At 58.1% G+C, this 24,224-nt stretch overlaps 2 protein-coding genes across 10 annotated transcripts in view; one reads left to right on the top strand and one right to left on the bottom strand.

The window, feature by feature from the left end:
• Positions 1–1,358: 1,358 nt before the first annotated feature.
• Positions 1,359–24,224, bottom strand: part of PDE2A (phosphodiesterase 2A) — a 23,200-nt gene continuing 334 nt past the window's right edge. Inside the window, exons 1-30 of one of the 2 annotated variants that reach the window (XM_041469562.1) lie at positions 23,529–23,639; positions 13,273–13,362; positions 12,634–12,722; positions 12,094–12,203; positions 11,556–11,611; positions 11,421–11,480; positions 11,166–11,325; positions 11,043–11,095; positions 10,478–10,552; positions 10,327–10,368; positions 10,171–10,239; positions 9,926–10,056; positions 9,686–9,797; positions 9,560–9,599; positions 9,085–9,148; positions 8,915–8,993; positions 8,654–8,831; positions 7,640–7,752; positions 7,322–7,399; positions 7,009–7,131; positions 6,734–6,804; positions 6,235–6,357; positions 6,044–6,131; positions 5,887–5,934; positions 5,705–5,779; positions 5,449–5,548; positions 5,107–5,219; positions 4,833–4,871; positions 4,580–4,686; positions 1,359–4,371 (exon numbers count right to left, since the gene is read on the bottom strand). In XM_041469562.1, the coding sequence (XP_041325496.1) occupies positions 4,146–4,371; positions 4,580–4,686; positions 4,833–4,871; positions 5,107–5,219; positions 5,449–5,548; positions 5,705–5,779; positions 5,887–5,934; positions 6,044–6,131; positions 6,235–6,357; positions 6,734–6,804; positions 7,009–7,131; positions 7,322–7,399; positions 7,640–7,752; positions 8,654–8,831; positions 8,915–8,993; positions 9,085–9,148; positions 9,560–9,599; positions 9,686–9,797; positions 9,926–10,056; positions 10,171–10,239; positions 10,327–10,368; positions 10,478–10,552; positions 11,043–11,095; positions 11,166–11,325; positions 11,421–11,480; positions 11,556–11,611; positions 12,094–12,203; positions 12,634–12,722; positions 13,273–13,362; positions 23,529–23,639 (2,823 nt within the window). In that variant the 3' untranslated portion in view covers positions 1,359–4,145. Of the gene's footprint in view, positions 4,372–4,579; positions 4,687–4,832; positions 4,872–5,106; positions 5,220–5,448; positions 5,549–5,704; positions 5,780–5,886; positions 5,935–6,043; positions 6,132–6,234; positions 6,358–6,733; positions 6,805–7,008; positions 7,132–7,321; positions 7,400–7,639; positions 7,753–8,653; positions 8,832–8,914; positions 8,994–9,084; positions 9,149–9,559; positions 9,600–9,685; positions 9,798–9,925; positions 10,057–10,170; positions 10,240–10,326; positions 10,369–10,477; positions 10,553–11,042; positions 11,096–11,165; positions 11,326–11,420; positions 11,481–11,555; positions 11,612–12,093; positions 12,204–12,633; positions 12,723–13,272; positions 13,363–23,528; positions 23,640–24,224 lie in introns of those variants that run through there. The other variant, XM_041469563.1, reaches the window with a different exon arrangement.
• Positions 23,726–24,224, top strand: part of LOC121354734 (translation initiation factor IF-2-like) — a 3,480-nt gene continuing 2,981 nt past the window's right edge. For 7 of the 8 annotated variants that reach the window (XR_005955327.1, XR_005955328.1, XR_005955330.1 and 4 more), the window contains exon 1: positions 23,902–24,040. Coding sequence is in view for 1 of the 8 variants with exons in the window: in XM_041469564.1 (XP_041325498.1) it covers positions 23,726–24,040 (315 nt within the window). In the remaining 7 variants the exon portion in view is untranslated. Of the gene's footprint in view, positions 24,041–24,224 lie in introns of all 8 variants that reach the window. The other variant, XM_041469564.1, reaches the window with a different exon arrangement.

The raw sequence follows: 24,224 nt of genomic DNA, 5'->3' as shown, positions 1-24,224 counted from the left end.
GAACTTGCGAACACCCCGCCCACGAGCTGTCCCTCCCTCCTCCAATGGAATCCGCCTTCCTTGAAGGAACACGTCCGTCCTCCTCCTCCGGCCTCCCCATTGGCCGTGTCCGTCTCCCGCCCGCCTCCTGTCGCAGAGCAGCCCATGGGGAACGGGCTTCAGGTGATTCCAGTGCTACGGCCATCCCTAGCTGGAGCATCCCCTTCCTATCTCACCCCCACGGCCACCGTGGGGCGGATGGAGGGGAGCGAGGACGGACACGTGGTGTCCCCTCTACCCACTGTGGGGACACCTGCACCCCACCCACGGGGCAGCTTTAGCTTGTCCTTGGGGAAACCTGCACTGCACCTTAGGGATCACCCAGGACAAAAGGACAGAAAGCAATGTCAGGCCGAGGCTGCGGTGAGGGTCTGGAAGGAAGGCCGCGATACCCTGACGCATCCAGGAAGGAATGTCACCTAAGGGCACAGAGCCGTCGGTGGCAGAAGTGGGACAGCTCCTGGCTGGAGGCCATAAACCCTGCTCTGGGACTAGTTTGGAGGATTAAAGGATTTAATCCCAGGATTTGAATCGGCGCTTGGAGCAGGATGGAGGCATTTGGTAGTTTGGACAGCTTTTCACCCTAGTTTTGGCAGCTCATGGAGTGCCAGAGCATGCCAGCACCAAAGCCTCCAAGGACTTTTCCTCTGGGTATAAAATGCCCAAAAGCTGTCAGATTGGGCTGGGATGAAAGTGCTGCATTGATTTTGGATAATAAATTGCTCCTTAGCTGGATGGCAGAAATGAAAGCTACAGCCCTGATGCATGGATGATGGGCAGACTAGGGGGTCCCCCATGGGGCCATGCAAGGATGGCTGCAGGAGCCAGAGGAGCAGCTGGATTCTGCCCCAGTCCCAGCCCAGGCTCAGGGGGTCCTGACACAGGCCTCATCCTGCATCCCAGCCTAGGATCCCACTGCAGTCCCAGCCCAAGCTGGATCCTGCTGCAGGCCCAGCTCCCCCTGCTGCCAGGCTGGATGGGTCCCAACATGGCTCCTGTCCAGGCATGGGGGGGCCCAACCTGGCAGATGGGGATGAGAAGAGCATCCCAGGGCATTGGAGCATCCTGGGGTTCTGGAACATTTCAGGAGGGAACAGGGCACAGAAAGGGACAAGAATAGCTGGAGCATTCAGAGGGGATCAGTGAATCCTGGGGCACTGGACCATTCCTTGAGAGTGGAACATCCAAGGAGGGGCTGGAGCTTCCTGGGGAGTCAGAGCTACACGACCCAAGCTGGATTCTCCCCATGAAGGTGATTTTGGTGTTCATCAGTTTTAATTGGAGCTCCCCAGACCCCAACAAGGCCACCCACCAACCTGTCACGGGAAGGTTGACATATGAAATTTATTTAGGAAAACCAAAACCCACCAAAAAAAGAGAAATAATAACAAAGAAGGAGGAGGAGGAAGAGGAGAAGGAGGAGGAAGAAAAGAAGGAGAATAAGAAAAGAAGGAGAGGAAGAAAGAGAAGTCATCTCCTCCTTAGGCTCCATTGGAGTCCAGAACAACCAGTGCCGCAAGACAGAAGGACAGAAAAGCTAGAGGAGGTTTGCACACCCACACACACCTGTGCACACTCACGGGTGAGCTGGGCTGGGTGTGAGCTGCACTCCTCAGTATCCAGAGGGGTATATACAGGGGCAGGAGCTGGGAAAGCATTGACTACCTACACACACCAGCAGCAGGGGCTGGAAAAGTGGGATACAGCTGGGAAAAGGGCAACCCTGTGTGCCCCCACCACAGTGTGGTACCCGGGATGCAGAACCCAAGTGCAGGACACCCCCACATCTGTTGGATGGAGAGATCCGTGCATCGTCAGGCATCCCTGGATCAGCAGTGGGATGCAGGGACTGTCTTTGAACAGTTGTACCTACTGGCACGTTGGTATCAGGGCTGTGCCAACATCACGACAGGGGTGGAGCTGCTGTCCTCCTCTTGCAGTCTGGGGGTTTGCTGCCTTCTGGGACCATCCCACCCCCTATGGCAGAGTGGGGAGGGGGGGAAGGGCTTAAGGGGGTCTTGGAGGCAAAACTATGGGCCAGCAGACAGGCTCAGTCACCAAGTGGGTCCCACCAGGGTTCGGGCAAAACATCTCACTAAAGGCATCTCCGAGTAGGTAAGGCAAAAGGAATTCAGGTCACTTCAGCCACGTGGAGCAGCTCAGCATTGAGGTCTCCCATTGCTCCTGCAGACACACGCTCCAGGTATCCCAAGAACACAGGCAAGTCATCGCTTACAGACAAGCCAAGGAGAGAAGCAGCCATCGTGCAGCCCAAATCCAGGAGGGACCTGCTGTGGTCCACTTGGGATGTGCCATGGGTTACTGCAGAGGAGTGGGGATGGGGCGGCAAATGGTCCCATGTGCACTCTTGATCCCAACACAACCAACACCAATGCCAGCAGTGCTGGAGTTTTACCATGCTGCTCCCATCGCCTTTTCCTGGTGTGGTGGTGGACTCATCCAGCCTCCACAAGCTGGATGATGCAGCCTGAGGGCTCAATGCACCCTAATCCCTCAATGCTGAGCACACCCACTCAGCCCCAGCCCCCTCTTCAGCTCTGCCCCAGCAGGGCAAGCTGCTCACTGCAGTTCCCCTGCTCATGGGTGTTTCAAGTGGCTTTGGCTGGGGTGATAGAGCCCAGGATCACATACAGCTGGTGAGACCCTGGAAGCTGGTGGAGCCCCTGGGACTGAGAAGGTCCATATGGGTTGGGTTGTGGGACTGGAGAGACCACAGGAAGGCCAGCAGGGTCCATGCACAGTGGTCTGTAGGACACAGAGGAGAGCATTGGGGTCCATGCACGGTGGTCCACAGGAGATTGGTGGGGTGCATGCATGGCAGTCAGGACAAGAAGGGAGTCGTGGGAAAACACCAGGGTCCATGCATGACCAGATCAAGCATGGTAGACCAACAGCATCCATGCATGGTGCCACATAGGACTGGAGGGACCACAGGAAAATAGCAGGGTCGATGCATAGTGGCCTGCAGGACCAGAGGGACCACATGAGACCACTGAGGTTCGTGTCCAGTGGTCTGCAAGACTAGAAGGATCCCAAAATGTCAGCAGGATCTGTGCGCAGAGGTTGGTATGGCAGGAGTTGTGAAGCCACTGTGAGCTAGGGATGCTCACAACATGGTCACCAGAGAAGCTGCTTGCAGTGAGGAGGCTCCCAGGGGGACACCTCAGAGGAACACCTATGTTCCTCTGCCTATGGCAAAGACATGTATGGGACCAGAAAGTGAAGGTGATGTATGGGACCAGATGGACCCCTGTGGAGCACAGCCTCCCCTGTGCATGCAAACCAGCAGCAGGACTCCCAGCCTTGGCGAGTGTGTAGCCCTTGTAGGGGATGTGGTTGTGTGGTTGCATGGGACTGGGCCATGTGAGAGACATGAGCCCTTCCATGGGTGAGTGGGTTCAGGGGTCCTAGAGGGGTGGGGCTTTTAGCCAAGGGATGCTCAGCAGCTGCTAGGGAGAGGCTGCAGCTGGTTCTCTGGTGTGGATCCCAGCAGGGGATGCAGGCACATCCCCATGGCCTTGGCAATCCCACTCTGGTGTCTCTTCTCTTCTGCAGCTGGAGCCAACCTTCTTCTGTGGACCTGATCTATGGTCCATGGCAACACCCCCCATATGCTCTACAGCCACCCCACAGTTCTCCCACTGCCCCTCGCCACCCTGCCCCACACCATCCCCCTTTGTCCTGCTAGCCCATTCACACCCATGTCATGGTGACCAACCCCTCTATGGGTGCTTCCACCAAGGACATCATTCTTATTGTCACCCCCTGGGGACAGGACCTGCAGTCTTAAGGCAGCTTAAAGCACATCCATCGCCCAGCCCCACTGTGTCTCTCGGTGCTCCCAGCCACCAAGGCAGTGTCCCATGGACTACTGGGTGGATGGGACACCTGAACACCTGCCCTGGAAGGAGAAGATAGTCACCCAGTGGTGGGGAAGGACCGGTGGCGGCTGCTGGCAGCACACAGCCCTTGCCATGGTAGTCCAGATTCACTGATATCCCCCAAACCTCCTCCCCTTAAGCTGGGGGATGAGGATTGGGGATGCTCCCAGCCCAGCCATGGCTGTGGCCTCCCCATCGCCTTCTTCACTCGGCCCCAGCCTCGGGGAGCTGCCCCACCTCAGGTTCCAGGCAGCCATTGAGCTGGGGGTCAGGGGCCTGTGGGTCATATTCCTCATCCAGAAAGTCCAAGGAGTTGTTACTGGGCAACCCCCGGATGGTGAATTTGTGGGAGACCTTGGTCCACTGCTCCCGGTTGCTGGCCACCCGCTCGTAGAGCTCCGCTGCCTTGGGGAAGAGATCCTGCAGCAATCTGGGGAGTGGGGGATGCATTCCATCAGCACAGGGCTGCACCCCCTTACTTCAATGCAACCCACTTAGTTGAGTGCAACCCACATCCCCGCTGCTTGAAACGCCATCCAACATCTGCAAGACTTGCCACAACAGCACCCGATCCCACCCTCAGGGAGGTGGGGGTGGCAGGGGGTCCTCCCCATCCCAGCGCCAGCACTGGGGCTCACTTGTAGATGGGCATGGCAATGTGCTCCATGAAGCTGATCTGCAGCTCGGGGATGTAGGCTTTCTCCCGGTCCATCATCTCAAGCGGGCTGTTTCCCATGGCTTTCTCCTGCATGGGTGCCAAGGGGGGTCAGTGCCAGTGGTGCTTTCCCCCCATTCCCAGGCAAGACCTCTCTGCTCACTGCCCACACCCCCCATCCCATTGGTGCTTCCTAGGAGCATTGGCCAAGCCCAACCCTGCTAGGTGGTACCTACCAGGTCACCCTGGGAGAAGAACTCCTTGTAGATCAGCTCCTGCAAGAGACAGGTGTCAGCACAGGGGGTGCAGCCTGGGATCATCCCCCATCCCCACTGCTCTCAATCAAGCAGGGATACAGTCTGGCTTGGAGGAACTGGATTCTGCATGGTCCAGGGTCCTGCATGGAGGAACCCACTCCATGAGGGGAGGTGTGTGCCTGGGGACATGCAGGTGGCCTAGGTGTGTTGTGAGGTGACATTCAGGGGTTTAGCTCCATGGTGTGGCACTCACTGCAATCTTCCTGGTGGTCTTCCAGCCCTTGGTCTGGTCAGAAAGGTCACAGGACGTCATGAGCAGGCAGAGCAGCAGGCTGCGGTGCTGCTTGTTCTTGGGGTCATATCCCACTGTGGGCAGAGTGTGGGGCAGGGGTTGGGAGGGGGGGCTCAGGACAGAGCTCCATAGCCCCCATCACGCCACATGTGAACACTTTAGGGACAGCCAGAACCTTCTGTGTCATGTCCCAGCCCTTATCACCCTTGACATAAGAACCTCCTGTGCCACCTCCCAGCCTTGGTAGGATGAATTCCTACCACCCCTCAAATCCCAATCCCAATCTCCATCGAGGATCTTCACCTTCTGCCATTTTCTGGAGATCCTTGAAGATGCGGAGGTGGTGGGCCAGGTCAGTGGCCAAGATGATGTCCCGCATCAAATCCAGCATGCGCTGGTAGTCCTGTGGGCAAGGCAGCTGCCGTGACCAGCTCTGTGCCCCTGCCAGCTCCCACATCCCCTAGGATCCAGGGATGGGGAGCAGGAGGTCTGGAGAGGAGGCAGGGGCTCAGCATGGGCAGGGACTGGCATGAGAGAGGTGTTTAGGTGGGAGGCTCACCTTTCTGGAGAAGTGATCAAAGATGTTGCAGCCTTGGCTGTTGAGGATAGCAATGGCTTGGGCAAAGTGATGCCTCTGTGGGAGAAACCAGGACCGTGAAAGCAGGCAGGGAGCAGGCAAGGATGCTGCCATGCAGCCAGAACCCAGGAGAGATGGGCAATGAGAGATTTGGGGGATCTTACCTCCATGACAGAGCCCTCTGAACTGTAGAGCGCGGCCAGGACCGATTTCTGCAAGGTAGAGCAACCAGAATGATGGAACTACTGGGGTGAAGACCCCCACAGCTGTCCCCATATCTCTCCTTCCCCCTTGCCCATCCCAGCTCTGGGCTTGGCTCACCGAGGCCACCTGGAAGGAGTTATTTGTTCCTCTGTGGTCTAGGTCGTGGCACATGCAGGAGATGAAGAGGGCAAAGATCTCGATGTCTCTGGGGAGGGGGAGGAGGGAAACTGAGGCAGGCAGGAGAGCAGGGAGCACCCCAGCCAGGCCAGGGTTTGGAGAACAGGGGCAGGGAAAGCACCTGGCCTTACTCCAGGTAGTTAACAAGCTCCAGGTTCTTGTAGAGCAGGTAGCAGAAGTGGGAGACGGAGAACGCGTGCATCCAGTTGTGGTAGGGAGGGTCACGGTACCCCTTCTTTACCATCAGGCAGAACCTGCACAGGGAAAAGCCATGCAGGGTGGGTCTCACCCCACAGGGACCTCCACCTTGCCAGGTGTCCACCAGGTATGCACGGGCATGGGGATGGGGATGAAGATAAGGATGGGATGGGGAAGGTCTGGGGATGGGTGATGGGAGGGGGATAGGAACAGGGAAGGTAGACAGTTATGTGAATGGGAATGGGCATAGGGATAGGGATGAGGATATGGACAGGGGACAGAGAAGGTGGACAGTGATGAGGATGTGGATGGGGACAGGGACATGGGTAGGGACAGGGGTGGGGAAGGAGAAGGAGGGGTTGAGGTAGGGGATGGTGATGTGGATGGAAATGAGGATGGAGACAGGGAAAGTGGACGGGGATAGGGACTCACCTGGTGAGCGTCTGACGGTCCATCTTGTAGTTGTTGATGAAATTCATGTCTTGCAGCATGCTCAGGATGGCCTGGCAGAGGGGATAGGGGGGGTGGCAAGGAATGACAATGCCCAGCATGGTCCCCCGTGAGCCACTCCTGCCCCTGCTCAGCAGGAAGATGCTCAGAGGTGCAACCACATCCCTTCACCCCAGCATCCCAGGGCTGGGATATATGGCCTGACCAAGGCCAGGCAGGGGATGGTGACAGTTGAGAGTTGTCCCCATGATCCTCACCATGGAGGTGTCGTCCTCAGGCAGTGAGCGTGGTGTGTAGGTGAAGCTGGCAAAGTTGGGGTCAATGGTGGACACAGGCTGGATGCCTTCGCTCAGCAGTTTGGTGTACTCATCATCAGACACCTGCAGGAGCCATAGCCAGTGACCCATACTGTGACCAGGTCACCAGGTGTCCCAAAGGCCACATGAACCATGGTGAGAGCAGAGAGCCCTGGGGTATCACCACCACCCAACTGTGTGACCACCTTGGGATAAAGTGTGGGGCACCATGCTGGCAGCAGGGGTCCCCATCCCTGTCCTCATGCTACCTTACCTTCATGTGGTACATCATCATCTCATTGGCCAGGTGGCTTCGGTACTGTGCCTCATTCACCTTCTTGTACAGCAGGGACTGTGGGGCAGGATCAGGGTGTGGGAGTGCTGGGGGTGGGCAGACACTCTCCAGCACCCCCAAGCCCACCCTGGCACCACAGCACATCTTTGTGCCCTTGAATTCCCTTCCCATCCAGTGGCCACCACCACTTGTTCCCAAGGAATGGGGACGACACACACACATATCCCCCCATGCCCATCCCTCTGTGCTGTGGCAGAGCTGGGAGCCCACCAAGTGGAGGACCCCCAAAGCACATACATGGGCGATGCTGATGCCACAGTAGATGGAGAAGGCAGTGGCCAGGTCCTCGTCGAACTTGCTGAACCAAGGGCCATTGATCTTGTTGACCAGCTCTGCCACCCCAATGACCTCTGGAGCAGAGGGGGGACAGCAGGGTATCAGGCCCTTGTGCTGGGAACAGGGTCATGTCTGTATGCTGGGGACAGCACTGCGTCTGTGGGCTTAGGGCAGGGTTGTGCCTAAGTAGCAGGGACAGTGCTGTGCCTGTGGGTTGGGGACAGCATGACACCCACAGCTGGGGACAGTGCAGTGCCCAGGGGCTGGGACAGGGACAGTACTGTGCTCATGTGTTGGTGGACAGGATCATGCCCACATGCAGGGTACATGATCATGCCCATGTGCTCAAGAAAAGTGCTGTGCCAATGGGCTGGGATGGAATCATGGCCATGGGCTGGGGGACAGTGCTGAGTGTCTGTAGGGGGAGTAGATCATGTCCAGGGACCATGCTGAGCCCGTGGATTAGGACAAGATCACGTCCATGTGCTGGGGTCAGTGCTGTGTTTGTCTGCCAGGGCACAGGATCACACCCAAGGAACTGTGCCAAAAGACAGCACTGAGCCCAAGGGTTAGGACAGGACCACACCCACATTCATGGGACAGAATGCTGCCCTGATGCTGGGGACAGGACTGTGACCATAGGACTGGGATAGGATCATGCCCATGTGCTGGGGCAGTGCTCTGCATAAGGGCTGGGAACAGAATGGTGCCCGTGGGCTGGGGACAGAAGGGTGTTCACATGCTGGGGACAGAATGGTGTTCACATGTTGGGGACAGTGCTGAGCCAGGATTGTGCCCCTGTACGTGAATAGGATTCATGCCCACAGGCTGGGGATGATGCTGTGCCCGTGCCTGCATGCTGGGGATAGTGTCATGTGCACATGATGGGTGACCAAACCACCATGTGATGAGTAAGACACCTGCAGGGCCAGACCTTTCCCCCCTCTTCCCAGTGTGCCCCCATCCGTCCCTCACCCTGGCTCTCGTTCTTGATGGGGAAGCAAAGGATGTTGCGGGTGCGGAAGCCGGTGCTGTCATCCACGCCACGGTAGAAGAGTGGGTGCGAATAGGCATCCTTGATGTTCAGGATCTTGCCAGTGGTGGCCACGTGCCCAGCAATGCCCTGGTCTGCTGGGATGCGGATCTCGTAGCTCTGTGGGCAGGGGAAGAGGATCACCAGCAAGGCCTGTGGGGAGGAGCACAACTGCAGGGCCCCCAACTCCATGCTGTGCTCACCTCATCATCCACCACTCCACCATCGAACACCTTGGCCACCAGCTCGTGACTGAGCCGGTCCAGCAGGAACACAGAGCATCTGCAAGACACACCGCTGCCATTCTCACCCACAGGGGAGCTCAGTGTCCCCCCGTGTCCCCTCACCCATGTGCCCCACCACCACCACTCACATCTCAGCATTGCTGAGGTTCCGGGCCTCCGTAATGATCTCCTGCAGCAGGACAGAGACATCATCTGCAGGGGTAGCAGTGAAGGGTCAGGGACCCCCAGCCAGGCAGCACTGCCCCCTCATTCCCCACTCATGCAATGAAAGCAGGGAGGAAGGTTTAGCTCAGGGTCCCAGCAGGAAGTCTGGGGGGCACAGAAGGATAGGGGCTGTGTGGGGCATGTGCACGTGTGAGCAGCACATGCATGTGTGCAGCAGTGCACACACACAGCTGCACATGTGCACACATGTTTCTAAGAGCTCTGTGGTCATGCTACAAGCATGCATGCAGCCATGCAGCATCATTGCATGCCAGGTTCTGTGCCAGCTCATATCATGGCTTCTGTTACCATTCCCCAACAAGGGGACAAGGTTCTCCCTGGCTGGAGACAGAGACCCCATTGCTGCCACCCTCCAGGGCTGGGGGTCAGTGCACCTACCCAAGTGGGTGAAGAGGTTCTTGGCCACCTGCAGCAGGGCCTGAGGGGACAGAGACAACACCATTAGTAACTAGTGCAAGATGGGGCACACGCACACACATGTGACACGACCCTCCACATGCTTACCTGGCACTCGCACTTGAGCTTCTGCTCCTTCTGGAAGGCCAGGGTGCTAGTAAGCACTGTGGAGGTGTAGCAGAAGCAGTGCTGGATCTTGTGCTCGTCCGTGTCTGTGTAGCTGGCGGGGGCACACCTCAGTTGTCCATCCCCATTGGTCCCCCCCTTTCTCCATGGCGACAATGCTCCAGCACCGCAAAAGTGAGGGGGTGCAGCCTCACAGAGAGACCCAGCCAAAACACTGCTCACCTCTCCCCACTCAGTTTGTTGAAGGCGCAGGCCAGTGCCACCACCTGGGAGGTGGCCCGGCTAATGACAGGGACACAAAGCATGGAGGTGACCTCGCAACCCAACATGCTGCTCAGCTGCTTGTGCTCCTCCTGCAGGGAGAGGCAAGATGGGGCTGGAACCCCTGGCCCACTTCAGGAAGCCCCATGGGACACTGGGGTGACACCCATGTCCCCAGGTGTGGCAGGTATACAGCTGGTACCCACCTCACTGATGTCCTTCAAGGTGATGGGCTTCTTATCCTCCACCACCTGCCCCAGGCGCCCAAACGTAAGCTGTGGGGAAAGGGGAACATGTTCGTGCATGGCACCCATTGCCCACCCCCCTGACCTCCCAATCCCTCACCACCTCCCCTGGCTCACTGAAAAGCTGATTTCCTCATCCAGGACACGGTCCCCCACCACCTGGAAAAGATGGGAAGGAGGGGGTGCCCATGAGGAAGACACCATGTCAGGGGTGTCCTGTGATCCTCTGTGGGGGTCAGGGTTGGGGGACTGGCCCAGTGGCACCTACCTGGCAGAAGAGCTGGTGGTTGTCCTCAGAGACGAGCAGGAGGCAGCAGCACAGAGACTGGGTCTCCTGCTTCAGCTGGGGAGTAAGGGGAGGGTCAGCACCCTAGCCTGCCCTGAGCACTCCCCAGGTAGAATCTAGCCCCTCCTGTGGCTCCCTGTGCCCAAGGCATCCACACATGCCACAGAGAAACAGGTGCCCCTCCCCAGAACCTCCTCCCCGTGACTGAGCAGGTTCACTCTGGAGAATAATGATAGCAAGGGGAAGGCTGTTCACTCTGGACACTACTGAGGGTCATAGTGAGGTACAGATTAATAGAGAGCAGGAGAGGAACCTGTATGTTCTCTCAAGGAGTTTTTGGCGTGAGAGTGGCACGGTTAACTCTGAAGACTATTGATGGTTGTTACAAGGCTGCTCACTCTGGTCACTACTGATGACTCCACAGCTGATGCTTGAGGCTTTTCTTGGCTTTGGGGAATTTTCTTGTTTTGAAATAAAACAGGGCTCCCTGGTGTGTCCTGGGGCTGGGGGCAGATGGGGACAGGGGGCTGGTGGAGCAGCTACTCACATAGTTGATGACCTTGAGCTGCAGTGAGGCGGCATCCAGGTCGTACAGCTCACCTGTATGAGGGTCACAGCATGGTTTCACCCTGTCCACACACCCTACCCTTCCCAGTGTCCCCCCACTTACCACAGAGCTGTAGGATCTTGCAGTCCAGGTCACTATAGCTGCTCTCAGGTGCCTTCTCAGGCTTGGCCAGAGAGGTCTGGGAGGAGCTGGTGGAGAGGCTGACCTGGGGCCAGGGCTGCAGCTTCTGCAGGGCTTGCAGGCGCCGGAATGCCACCAGGGTCTGCAAGGTTGGGCAGAAGGGACAAGGAACAGCAGGGCTGGGGGAAAGGGTGGTAGGTGCCCAGGTGGCAGTTGCACAGTTCAGGAGTCACTCACATGTCTCTCTAATGCACACAGGTTCTGCTCATCTGAGTCACTCAGCTGGCCACAGTGTACCTGGAGCAGGAGTGATGTCAGGACCCTCATGTCCAGGCCCTGCCCCCAGAGCCCTGCCCATGTTCCTGCACTCACCAGGATGACGCATACCACAGCCCCACTGTTCTTGTCCACCAGCGGGATGATGAGCACTGCAAGCAAGAGAGTGTCGGTCCCAGGTGGGCCCCAGGGACAGCCCGGAGCTGTGCAACTCAGCTCTTGGGGTGCACATTCCCATTACATCCTGACATGTCATGACCCACCCAGCTAGCCAGCCAGTCAGCCAGCCATCTCTCCATCTTCCCATCGATCCATTATCATTCTGCCCACCTCTCTGCTTACTTGTCCCTGAGAACACCCCTCAGTCCCAGTGCCCGCCTGTCCCTCATGCCTATATCCTGTTTCTACCCACCTGTCTATGCATCCACCACTCACCCACCCACTTTTGTCTCAGCCACTGCCTCTGACCACCCATGGACCGACCATCCATCCATCCATCCATCCATCCATCCATCCATCCATCCACTCACATCTCAATCCCCCTCCCTGTCCCTCCATCTACCTACCTACCACCCAGCCCTGTGCCCATACCCCCATATATGTCCACCACGACCACCCTTCCCACAGCTCCCACCTTGTGTGCCAGGGGCCAGGGGCGCTGCCAGGGGTCCCAGGTGCCGGCCAGGGAGCTCGGAAGGGAGCAGCCCCCCACATTCCAGCCGCTTCTGCTTCTGCACAGCGTCTCTGTGGGGACAGGGATACTTTGAGCACCCCCTGGGAAGGGCACCTGGGAAGGTCAACCCCCCGGAAAGGGCAGAGACACCCACAGAATGGGGACAGGCTCAAGGGCTGTGTAACACGTGTGCATATGTGTGTCCCTGCACGCATGCACAGCCCTGGAGACAAATGCTTGTCTTCCTGCACACACACAGCCCCTGGGCCAACATGTGTGTCTCTGTGCATACACATAGCCCCTGTGCATGTGTGCACATCCAGGACAAAGAAGAGGATGGGAAGGGAAAGCGGATAGCCACAAGTATGGAGATGGAATGAGGATGGAGACGGGGACAGGGATGGAAACCCTCCTGCCTTCCATACACATGCCTGTTCATGCACACCAGCTGGGCCACTCCTGTGTGCCCACACTCGGGGCTGGGGAGGCGGCCAAGCTCACCTGAGCTTCCCACTGGGCGGCAGCTCATGGGGGGGGTCATCGCAGAGCAGCCGTGTGTCCCCATCCAGCAGGTAGATATAGACGTGCTCCTGAGGGAGAAGGGCAGCACACACGTATGTGCAAACATGCGTGCACAGCCACACGTGTGCAGGAACAGTGTGCACAGCTGCAGCTGCACAGGCACACATTCACAGATACTGCACTGCCCATGCACAGGGTCACACGCAGGCGTGCACGCGTACCTGTACGCGTGTGCCCCATTCACATCCAGCCAGGCTGGGGGGCCCCATGCAATGGCACTGGCACAATGCCCAGCCACCACCAGCATCAGGGCCACCAGCACCCCCAGGGTCACCAGCACCCTGAATCCACCATGGGCACCAGGGCCACCAGCAGCACCCTGGCGGTTACAGGTGGCCCATATAGGGGGAGAACTCTGCAGTGGGCTGGGGATAAAGAGGCACCACCCCAGGCAGAACTCCAGCATCAACCAGCAGATAATCCACTCTCTACTCCCTCCAGGGCTTCCCCCAATCCAGGGAGTTTTAGCAAGCCCATAATCCCCACCCACCCAAGGAGGATGTTCTGCTTTCTGTTCCTCCCAGCCCCCCAGGGGATGCAGATGCATCCCCCACCTACCACAGCAGGCAGCAGGGTGACAAGGGCATGGCGGAGGGCATCACGCAGGGTGGTGGCATCAAGCGCAGCACCCAGGCTCAGCAGAGCATCCTGCAGAGAGACAAGAGCAGAGCAGGGGGTTACTGGGGGTTGATACCATGGAGAAGGGCACTGCAGCACCCACCCTCTCTGACCCCTGCCATGGCACCATCCTTCTGCTCCCAGACTCTTTGCAGTAGCCTCCAGTCTGCCTGGTGCCTTTTTTGGAGCCAAACCTTCCTGTGTTGGTCAATGTCTGTCATGTGGGGAGGTGGGAGGTCCCCAAAAAAAAGGAGAGGAGGCTTTGGCACTGAGCCACACTGCCCTCAGTGCTAGCCATGCCATAAAGCACCAGTGAGAAGAGAAATGAGGCAAGGAGACGGATTAAAGCTCATCTGGGGATTACAACCCCATGGAGTGTTAGGATGGACACATGGAAAAGCTGGGGATCACAGGGGGCTTTGTGGTGCAAGCCTCCCAGCTCTGCTCCTGCCTCCAGCCCTTGTCTGGGAGACTGGGATAAGGAAGATGTTATGATGAAAATAGCAGATGCTCGGAATCAGACACTGGATAATGGCGTTGGGATTTGCTCTTCCTCTGGTCCCAGCTTTGCCAGATGGCTCCAGGCTCCACTCCTGATAACCAGACCTGGGGACTGTTATGCACCCCATGACCCCATACAGGACAGCAGCCCCTTGCAGGGCCATGCCACCCATCCACCCTGGGAGCATACTTGGCCACGGGCCAGATCCAAGTGGCACTGGGAGCGTGGCTGGAGGTGAGGGTGCTTCCAGCTGAAGACATCGGCACTGGATGTTATTCCAACAGGGCCGCATCTCCAGTCACTTACTCACACTGGAGACACATGCACTGTAGAATACAGCCAGGCCTAAGCCAGGTGGCTGTCCTGCCATCCCTCTGTCCCACCGGATCCTCCACAGTGGCCCCCCTGGGGCAGGGGAAGATGGAGCAGAGCCTGAGCGGGTCCCTTGGGCCTGCTTGGGGTATCAAATGCCAGTGGCATTCTTGGTGTGGGGATGGACAGGTGGCAGCTGGACATGGGTGGTGGCTTTATTAGGGCTGAGAGCACAGGTCCATCCCTGAAACAGTGAGGGGAAAGCTGCAGGAGCTAAAAGAAGATATTCCCAAGATAAGGAGACAGCAGCAGATGTTGGCAGGAGGGTTTGCAGCCTAGCAAGAAGGTAGAGAGAGTGAGGGTGGGTTAAGAAGGACATCACACTCATTCTACTTATCCCACTCATCCTGCTAAATTGCTTCTCCCACTCATCCTGCTCATTCCACCCAGCCTATTCACTATATTGATCCCGTTCATCCAATTCATCCCATCTGATGGCTCATCCCACTCAATTGCTTGTCCCACTTGTCCTGCCCATCCCACTCATCCCACTCACCCTGCTTGTTCCTTTCATCCAGCTCAACCCACTCATCCCACTCAATGGCTTATCCCATTCAATGGCTCATCCCACTCCTTCCACTTGCCCCACTCATCATGCATATCCCACTTGCTCATCCCACTAATTCCATTTGTCCCACCCACCCCACTCCCAGTCCACATCCTCCAGCCCAGGGCAGAGGTTTACCCCAACACCCTCCCCTGCTGTTCCCCAGCCTGGAGGGTGCTGCAGACCCACTCTGGGGGCTCTGCTAGGACAGAGCCTGGGCCAGAGGCAGCACAGCCAGAGTGACTACCACAGCCACATCCTGGTTATTGCCATAAACAGCCTTTCCCTTTGCTGTGGAGTCCCCTGGGTCTTACTCCCAGCAATCCACACCATCCACTACTCCAGTTTGGGTGGGGGCTCCTTTGGATCCATCACTGCTCCACAGATGTTGGGGTCTTTGGATGAGGCTGCATTGGCACACAATCCCCAGCACAAGGGGAGAGATGAAACCATCAGCCACCCCATGCCTGTCACCAGGAATGTCACGAGGACCCACCAAGCCGGACTCACACAGCCCTGTACCTGCACCCAGTCGGGATCAAAGCTCTCCCAGGGAGAGCTCCCAGCACCTGCTCTGCACCCCAGCTTCCACAGAGGGCAGAGTATGGTAACACTTCCCAAGTGGGCACAGGGGGTTAATTAACTTCATTAAAACAGGAGAAAGCATAGAGGGATTGCAATTCCTAGCTGCTGGAGCAGACTCCAACACCCTCATCCCAGTTGCTGCACACCCAGCAGCTCTGGAGGGAAATGATGTCTGGAAATGGGCATGGAGAGACAGCTTTGGGAACAGATCCAAGGACAGGGTATGGGAAGAGGACACAGCATGGCATCGCTGACAGCCCCAGGAGCTGAGAATGCTGCTCCTGCAGAGCAGGTGAGCAGCACCCTGTCCCTGTCCTGTCCCCATGGTGCACACACGTGGCCCTGTGAAGCCCCCATCCAGGGACTGTTGTCACCTTTTTTCTGGCCTGAGAGGACAAGGATACTGATCTCACCCTGCCACACTCCCTGAGCCAACTGGGTGACCCACGGGACCTCAATGCTGCAGGAATTTTGCCAGCTCTTCTTGGCCAGCATCCCATGGTGCGGTGCAATACCAGAGCCATATCTGCCTCAATATTCCCACTGGAGCTAGTGGAAGATTAATGACACCATTCATCTCCTTAGAGTAAGGATTTGTCTCTGCTCCAACATGGACCCCCCCGACTCTAGCAAAGCCAGCTCCTGCCACAGGCCAACCTCCAGAGCACTACCTACTCTCTCTCTCATGGAAAATGGCCCTTTTTCTCCTCTGCTGGTTTTGCCCCTCTTTTTCCCTTTAGATAGCTGCCGAAGCATCCTGTCCCCATGCATGTGGTGGTGGGGACCCCCATCCCAGGCTCCCAAGCCCCCATCCCAGGCTTCCATAGATCCTGCTGGGATTTAAAAGCAGCTTTCTTTATCAGAGGGAATTCACCAGCAGTGAAAATATTACTTTTTTCAAGAGGATCATCAACTGTCTGTCCCCTGACCCACCCTGGCACCCCCAGCTTCTCTGGATGTTTATGAAATAGAGAAATCCCATCCTGGCCAGCTTCCTCTCCAGAAAGCTTCATTTCACACCTGCCATGTGGAGGGTGGGGGCCTGGAGGAGGAGGACGCGGATGTCACAGGGTCTCCGGTCTCTGAGCTTGCACGCCTTCTCCTGGCCTTGCTCCTGGGAGATGAATGGAGGCCCCCAAGGGTGAGGAGGAACCCCCTGGCATCAGGCAGAGGCTGGATCCAGTGCAGTGAGGCACCCACTGGGATGTTCAGCTCTCCTGAGGGTACCTGGACCTTGGGGTCTCTCTCTGAGGGGGGACACACCTGAGCACTCGGTGAGTAGAGTTTGCATGAAGCAGAGCTCAGAACCGGGACTTGCCACCCCCTGGATTCCTCTTTAACCATGGGAAAACAGGCCCAGAGAGCCAGGCAGCAACACCAGGAGCATCCTGCTCCCAGAGGAGTGCTGAGCAGGGCTGCAGCACCCCCACCCTGCCTTGCTGGGGAGGGGCTGGGGAGGCCCCAGATGGATCCTGCCATCGCTGCCAGAGCACCCATGGGTGCTGATGCTACAGGGGGATGCTGGCAGCAGCTGGCTTCAGTGGCAGACTCCTGCCACAACCTTCCCCAAAGAACCTCGAGGAAATGAATCATCTCCCTGCCGAGCTTCCAGCCCTGCTTTGCTGTAAAAATTCCAAGTAAATGATCTGCCAGAGGTGACTGCTCGAGCTTGAGGCATCCATGACACAGAGAGCCCTCAGATCTTACTTGGCTCCTGCCCTCCAATGGGACCTTATCCATCTGGGAATGCAAGGAAAATGAGCCCAATTAATTTTGGCAGTGGATTGGTCTATTAGCCCCTGCCTGAGCAATCAGCTTTGGGATGGAGCTGGACATTGCTCTGTCTGGACAGCTTCACCCCCAATTGTGGGCCCCAAATCAAATTAGAGCTTCCAAGATGCTGAGTGCGCAGCCCTCGATGCCTGTGGGCAGCACAGCCCAGTACCCACATCCCATGCAGATGCTTCTCAATGGATTTTACAGGTTCAGGTTGCAAAGGGATTGGGATGCTTGGGAGTGCAGAACACAGCAAGGAGGGGTCTGGGGCACAGCAAAGGACCCCCCTGCTGCCTGTCTCAGCAGCCCCAATGTCTCGCACAGAGGGTTTGCAGACTTCAAGGACAGAGGAGCTGCTCCCCAGGGAATTCCCTACCAAGCAGAGCCGTGGATGAGGAGGGTGACCATGTGGTCAGTGCGTTTCAAGGCTGAGAGCCGGTGCTAAGGGCTTAGGGCTCCCTCCCACTGCAGTCTCTTCAGATAGGATGCATTTTTAGCCACCAGCCTCTGGATCTTGTTACATTTGACAGGTGAAAAGCAAAATCCCATTTGGATTCCTGGGAGGCAGCCTACCTCCACCTGCACAGCCCCTCACCGCTCCTTGTGTCCCACCCACAGGGTGCCTGGGTACCTGTCCCTCTCCAAGGGCTCCCTATCCACCACAACCTTCAGGCAGGGACACCCACCCTCTCTCCTATGCCCCAGCTCTGCCTTTTCCCAGCCCTTTCCCCTTTCCAGAGAAAGTGGTGGGGAAACTTTTTCCCCTCCTGCCTCCCCTTCGAGAAGGAAGATGCTGCTCCAGGACCCCCTTTTGCCTCCACCCATCACACCCAGCATTGTTTCCAAGTGCATGGGGACAGATGTCCCTGCCTTTGTCACCTCTGCAATGCATGGCTGCAGAGTGACAGCACCACAGGGAGCAGCTGATCCCCCTGGGCCTCCGAGCTGAGCCACAGCTGCCAGCAAACACCCAGCCTGTGCCCGCACCGCCCTGCCCGAGCATTTGCCGAGCAATCTGGCGGCATTAAAAATATCCCAAAATATCCCTGAGCCATGATTCATCCTCCTCTCCCACCTCCAGCAATGCTGAGCTGCCCCAGCTCCCCCCAATCTTGGGGGGCTGCTTTCCCCTGGCTGCTCAGCCTCGTGCTCCGGCCACGGTGGTTAAATATAGCCAGGCTCTGCCAGTGTGCTGGCAACGCCGGACTAACAACCAGCTAGGGATCACCAGCTTCTGGCACTGGGCTGTGCATGGGGAAACTGAGCTAAGGGGCAGGGGAGCAACTCCTGAAGGCAGCAGGTTACCACTTTGCTGTCACCAGCTGTACTGTGGGCAGAGTGACACTGCTAAAATCCTGTCACCCTGTCCCTGTTCCCCGCACTGCTCCTTTGCCCAGGCCCAAGCCACAATTTCCCAGGGAATCCTCCCCACAGAGCTGGGGAAATAGAGGCAGCATCCCTGTTCCCACCCCCCCCCCCCCCCCCAAGAAGCATTCCTGATACCCTCCAGCTCTGCCACAGGCTGTTACGCTGCTGACACCCTGTCACCCTGTCTCTGTCACCCCGCCCCCACCCCCACTCACAGCTCCGGGCTCCTTCCCTCTGCCCCACTGTCACAATTCCCCAGGAAATCCCCTCTGTAGGGGTGAGAAAACAGTAGTATCCCTAGTGCCCCACAGTAGCACCCATGATAACACTTCAGCAGTGTCCCTGGAGCAACAGAGGATGGAGGGATGGATGGAAGGTAGAGCTGGCAGCTCTGCCCAACTCCAGTTGGGAAGCCATCCATCCATTTCCTCCCAGCATCACTCTTAGTCCCAAATTACATTGCTTTAATCTAATCAGGCAGCAACAACCTGCAACACGGTAGCTCCTTAATTACCTCATCTTTTCCAGGGGATAATGAGGGCAAACAGGAAGGAAACACTTCTGGGATATCTCTTGTCTCCTCATGGTCATTTGCCTGAGGTCCTGTTGCAATGTATGGATGGGAAGCAAGGGCTGAGGTGTAGGACCCTCTCATGGAGCTACTCTGGCACCCAGTGATCTAGGCTGAGGCTTCTAAGGGCTGGAGGGCGCAAATCTGTGGAATCAGCCATCCCAAAAAATCACACAAGTAGCCCTGCATGCCTCAGTTTCCCTTTCTGTGGAGGTTTCCTACCTCAGTTTTCCCTACCTGCAAAGGGCCATGGCCATGCAAAACCTGCTTAGAGTGGCACTAGAGTTTGGTTCAGGTGGAATGAGCTGTGCTGAGCCCAGCATCTCCCCAGAGCTCAGTGCATCCCTTACCCTACCCTCCTCCTCCTCACCCATCATCAGCCTCACTGGAGCCTGGCATGCTCACACTGCACAGGACATTTGCACAGACCATTTGCACATGGAATTTCTGCAGCCTGGAACCAGACCGATGCCACTCCCTGAGGACCACACACATTCTGAGTGGGTTGTTTGCTGAACCAAGCAAATTTCCTAACCTCTGGCAGCTCACAAGCCCTTGGGGTGCTCCTAGTCTGTCCCCCCACATCCTGGTCCGGCCTCCCGGGGCCAAGAGAACTGGGCCAGAGTCAAGGTTGCTTCCTGTTGATGTCCCTTTGTCGGGCAGTACAAATCGGGACAGCAGCCACACTCCTCAAGGATTTCCGTCCCCAGAACATCGTGGCCTTCTTGGAACAGCTGGCTCGGCCACTAGCCTAATGATCTGTCACTAATTTGTCACTAATTAGTTCACTGTTCTAAGAAAGACGGTCGTGAGGGCAGGGGGTCTCACTGTCACTTGTCTCTAAGCCACGTCAGAGAGGGGGAAAGGGACCCCACTCAGCCCCGTGTCACTTGTCCCTAACTCATGTCAGGGAGGGGCAGATGGACCCTCCTACAGCAGCTGCAGGGAAACTGCTCCATGGTTAGGAGAATCCCTGGTATGCAGGTGCCTGCACCCCAAAGGACAGAGACATCCTGGCACCCAGCTGGCACCAGCTTTGGGTGCTGGCAGTGGCAGTGCTGGGAGAGAGGTGGCATGATGTGCATTCCTGGGACATGGCACTGCTGGAAAAACTTCTCTGGCACACAGTCCCCTTCCCATCCACACTGGCTGGGTTTCCAGGATTTTTCTAGATGTTTTCTGGTGGATTAGCCATGCAGGGGTCCCCGTGCCTGGCTCTGCTTGGGACCATCATGGCAAAGCTCTGGGGATGCAGCCAGAGAGGGCTCGGGGGACATCTAAGCCCCTTGGGGGGATAGGAATCAGTGGTGTGGGAAGGGGGATGCAGCATTCCCACATCCATCCATGCATCCCCTCCTGGCATGGCTGGCACTAATGGGATCTGCACAGTGATTAGGGACCTCATTTATCAGTCTCTGATGGGATCTGGGAAAATTGAATTCCTGGCCATCTGCAGCTGGGGAGGAATTTGATTTGGGCAGCGCTCCGGAGCAGGGTGTGGGGGGCTGGGGGCTGCCAGAGCTGCCCCCCACCAGGGGATTCCACTCTGTCTCTACAGGGACTGCTCTTATTTTCCATACCGGAGAGGGTGTGATGGTGAGAGGCAGCTCTTAATTGTCGTGAAGAGGTCGAGGAATTGGGGTGGTCTCACTACTCAGATGGGGAAATTGAGGCCAGGAGAAAACCAAAGCCCATTACACGGCAGAAAGGATCACAGTGCTGGTGTTTAATGGGTCAGCACCCAGCCAGGGGTCTGGCCTCCAGGCCCCCCTTGTCTAGCGGGGGATTCCAAAGCTGTGGCCAGGGCATCCAAAGGTGCCAGACACCCTGCATCTGCCAGAGCCAGGCCAGGAGCAGTGATCTCTCCTGTACCAAGAGGAGTGAGACTCGGGAGCTAGCTCTGCTCCCTGGCATTTTCCACCCCATGGCTCTCTCGGGCAGGTCCCCACCATCCTCTCCCCCACATCCATGTAGTGGCCAGGGTGGGTATGCAAGAGGATTGAGCTGCAAAGGTCCCAGGCCAGTCCCCAAAGCCATGGACTCAGCTCCCAGAGAACCACGCTCCAGACCCAGGCTTGCAGGGGATCCCAGCCCACCACTTCCCTGCCAAATGTCACAGCTTAACTCCAAAAAGCCAAGGTCACCCACGGGGCCTATCCCATTCAGAGGGAAGATGCCACCATGTCATCCTGCAAGAGGAGCATCCTGTCCCAGCTTCTCACTGCCCATGCTGCAGCAGGACTAATCCCTGTGGGTGCAGCAGGACTAATCCCCTCCAACTCCTTCTGCTTGGGTGCAGCAGGAACATCCCCATCCCAACTCCCCTGCCTGGGGTCCAGCAGGCCACTCCCACTTCAGACCTCCCTTCCCAGGTGATGTCATGAGGCATGAGAGCACTGGAACCTATATCCCTAACCCCACTGCCCCTCAAAAATCAGCAGCAGGGCACTGCAGTGCCAGCACAGGCTGATTCCACACCAGTAAGCAGTGGCTCCTTGATCCCTGGCCTGTGGGGATCACCTGGCTGGGAAGCACTGGGGTGCACCCAGCCATCCCAGTTTGGGGATCTGGCTCTTTCCCCTGACCCTGCTGATGTGGAAGGAAGCCAGCCCTGCCGCATGTAATGGAAAGAAGCCGCCACGGCCCTTTTCCTCCCCTTTATTGCCCTGCTGATGTGTTTGTGTCTGCCAGAGGAAACGCAAGGACAAACGCCCGCATACGCATGTCCCCTCACTGGCCTCAACAGGTCCTCAGCCCACTGAACATGGCTGGTCCCACACAGGGGGAAACTGAGGCAGAAGGAGCCCCATGATGCTGGCTGAGGCCCCCCCAGTCCCTGGCAGGTCAGTAAAGGTGCCTGACTGCAGTCCCCCACAGCCCCTCCCAACCCCTCGGGATGGTGGGGGCCCCCCAAGCCCCTCCTGCTTCTCCACACTGTGAACATGTATCAATTACAGCTTGATTCATGATCCAGTCTGCAAGTAATTGCATTGGAGCTCGTGGCAGGGAGGGAGAGGAGGAACAGACATTCATAGCCTCACCCCACTGCAGGGTGTTGGAGGGTAATAATACCCCAAGCCCTATATCTCCCCTATATGCCCCCCCTCCCCCCAGGCTCGGGGATGGGAGTTCCAGGTGCAGTCAGTACCCAGGACACCAATGGGGACAGGGATCCTGTGGTATTTTGTGGGGGATGAGCTGTTCCTCATCCACCCTGGGCTGGGATGTGCTGGAGAAGGGGCAGGATCCATCCCCACCACTCACTCCTCAAACATCCTGGGTCACATCCCATTGCCACTGTGGCCTCACACAGCAGGACTGGCTGGGGCTGCACCTCTGCCCCACCATGTGATCCACTCCTCCTCCTCCTCCTCATGTCCACGCCAGAGCTAGTGGTCTGGGTTAAAACTGCTCTGACTCCCCCTCCTCCATGGGTGCGTTCTGTACCCCCATGCTGGGAGTTGTGGCTCCCTGACCCCCGCACCCCCAAATCCCCGTGCAAGGTTGTGCCTGCCCAGCTGTCAGCACGCTCCTAGCTCAGGCCCAGTTGTGTTCTGGAGGGCTCGGACGGACAGGGATCACAGGGACCCCCGTCTCACTGCGCTGGGCGGTGAGGAGAGTCACATCCCACCCCCGTGCTGAGCGACAGTTCAGATGTCCTCAAGCCGCCACCTTCCCATCCGGAGGAGGGGGGGGGGGGGCCCCCCCCTCCGCCCGGGGGGGGGGGGGGGGGGGGGGGGCTCATTTCCCCCCCGCCAGGGGCACACTGGCCCTGCTCAGCTTCTTTCTCTCCGTCAGCAGCTTTCGGCAATTTCCCAGAGAGCGTTTCCTTCCCTTCGTTTCCCAGCTTGAATCTCCAGGTCCTCGCTCCTGTCTTGAACCTGCAGCCCCCTGGGGCCCCCCACGCAAATGCGCCCCCAGGGGGACCAAGGCCACGGTTCTCACACCCAAAACCATCCGCACACAGGTCAGGGATCCATCCAGGCGAACAGACAGTTGCAAGAGGGAAGAACCCCCTTCACGTCACCCCCTCCCCAAATTTGGGTGTGCTCGAAGGCACAGGAGTAGGAAGGACCAAGTGTTTTCCCACCCACATACTGGGATGCAGCCTTCATCTCCCCAAAAATGTACAGCTGGTGTAAGGAGGGTGGGGGGCGCAGAGCTGGTCCTGCTGGGGGTGCTGAAGGGGCTCTGTCCTTCCCAGAACACCCACCCAGAGGTCTGGCGGCCGGATGGAATACACAGCTGAGCTCTTCAGGCTCCCACTGCCAGGGGGGCAAGGGGACACAGGGAAGGGGGGGCAGGGGGCAAGGGGGAGGGGGGGGCCCCCCCCCCCCCCCCCCCCAGGAAAACGAAACCCCCAGACACTCCCAAGCACATCGCGCCCCAAACGCCCCAGGACAGAATGGACCCCCAGCCCGAGGCCACAGATCCCCCGGGATCCCCAGGGTATCCCTTTCCCCAGGGTCGCTCACAGTGTCCTGGAGAGTCCCCATGGCGCGGCCCGGCTCCTGGCGCGGCTGCCGGAGGGCGTGAGGGTCCCCCCGGGACCGAGTCGGCCCCCCCTCCCTGCCAGTCCAGCCCATTTCCTCCCGGGATCCCGCCGGGATCCGCACCCCCCCAGCCCGCTGCCTCCTCCCTGCGTGAAGCCCAGCGTGTCCTCGAGCCTCGGATGCGGTCGAGAGGGTGGGGGGACGGGACGACGACACAAAACGGCACCCGCCTCGGGAGCCCCATCTGTGCCTCAGTTTCCCTGTCAAGCTTTCCCCGTGGGGTTCAGAGCCCCCCACCGAAAAGCGGGGGACAAGCGGGTGCAAACGCGCTCGGGAGAGCCCCCTCCGCCCTTGGTGCGGGAAGGGATGGGGAGCCCGAGCACGGCGAATCGGGAGCCCCGACTCCCAACCCCGCCCCACAGCATAAACACGGGGATCCCCAGCCCAGTGGGAATGGGGGCCGTGGGAATGGGGGATCCCGAGTGGGAGAGGAGGTGAGTCGCGTGTCATGGTTTGGGAGGGGAGGAGGGCTGAGGGTCCCGGGTGGGAGCAGAGGTGCTTGGGGTGGGGGTCCCCAGTAACAGGGCAGGTGAATCGGGTGTCCCAGGTGTCAGGGGACGTGGGTCGGGGTCCCGGGTAGGAGGAGGAGAGTCTGAGTTTCTGGGTGGGACGGGAGGA

The sequence above is a fragment of the Pyrgilauda ruficollis genome, unplaced genomic scaffold (genome assembly GCF_017590135.1).
Source record: "Pyrgilauda ruficollis isolate IOZ18807 unplaced genomic scaffold, ASM1759013v1 scaffold236, whole genome shotgun sequence".
NCBI lineage: Eukaryota > Metazoa > Chordata > Aves > Passeriformes > Passeridae > Pyrgilauda > Pyrgilauda ruficollis.
This window is presented reverse-complemented; position numbering and strand designations above follow the sequence as displayed.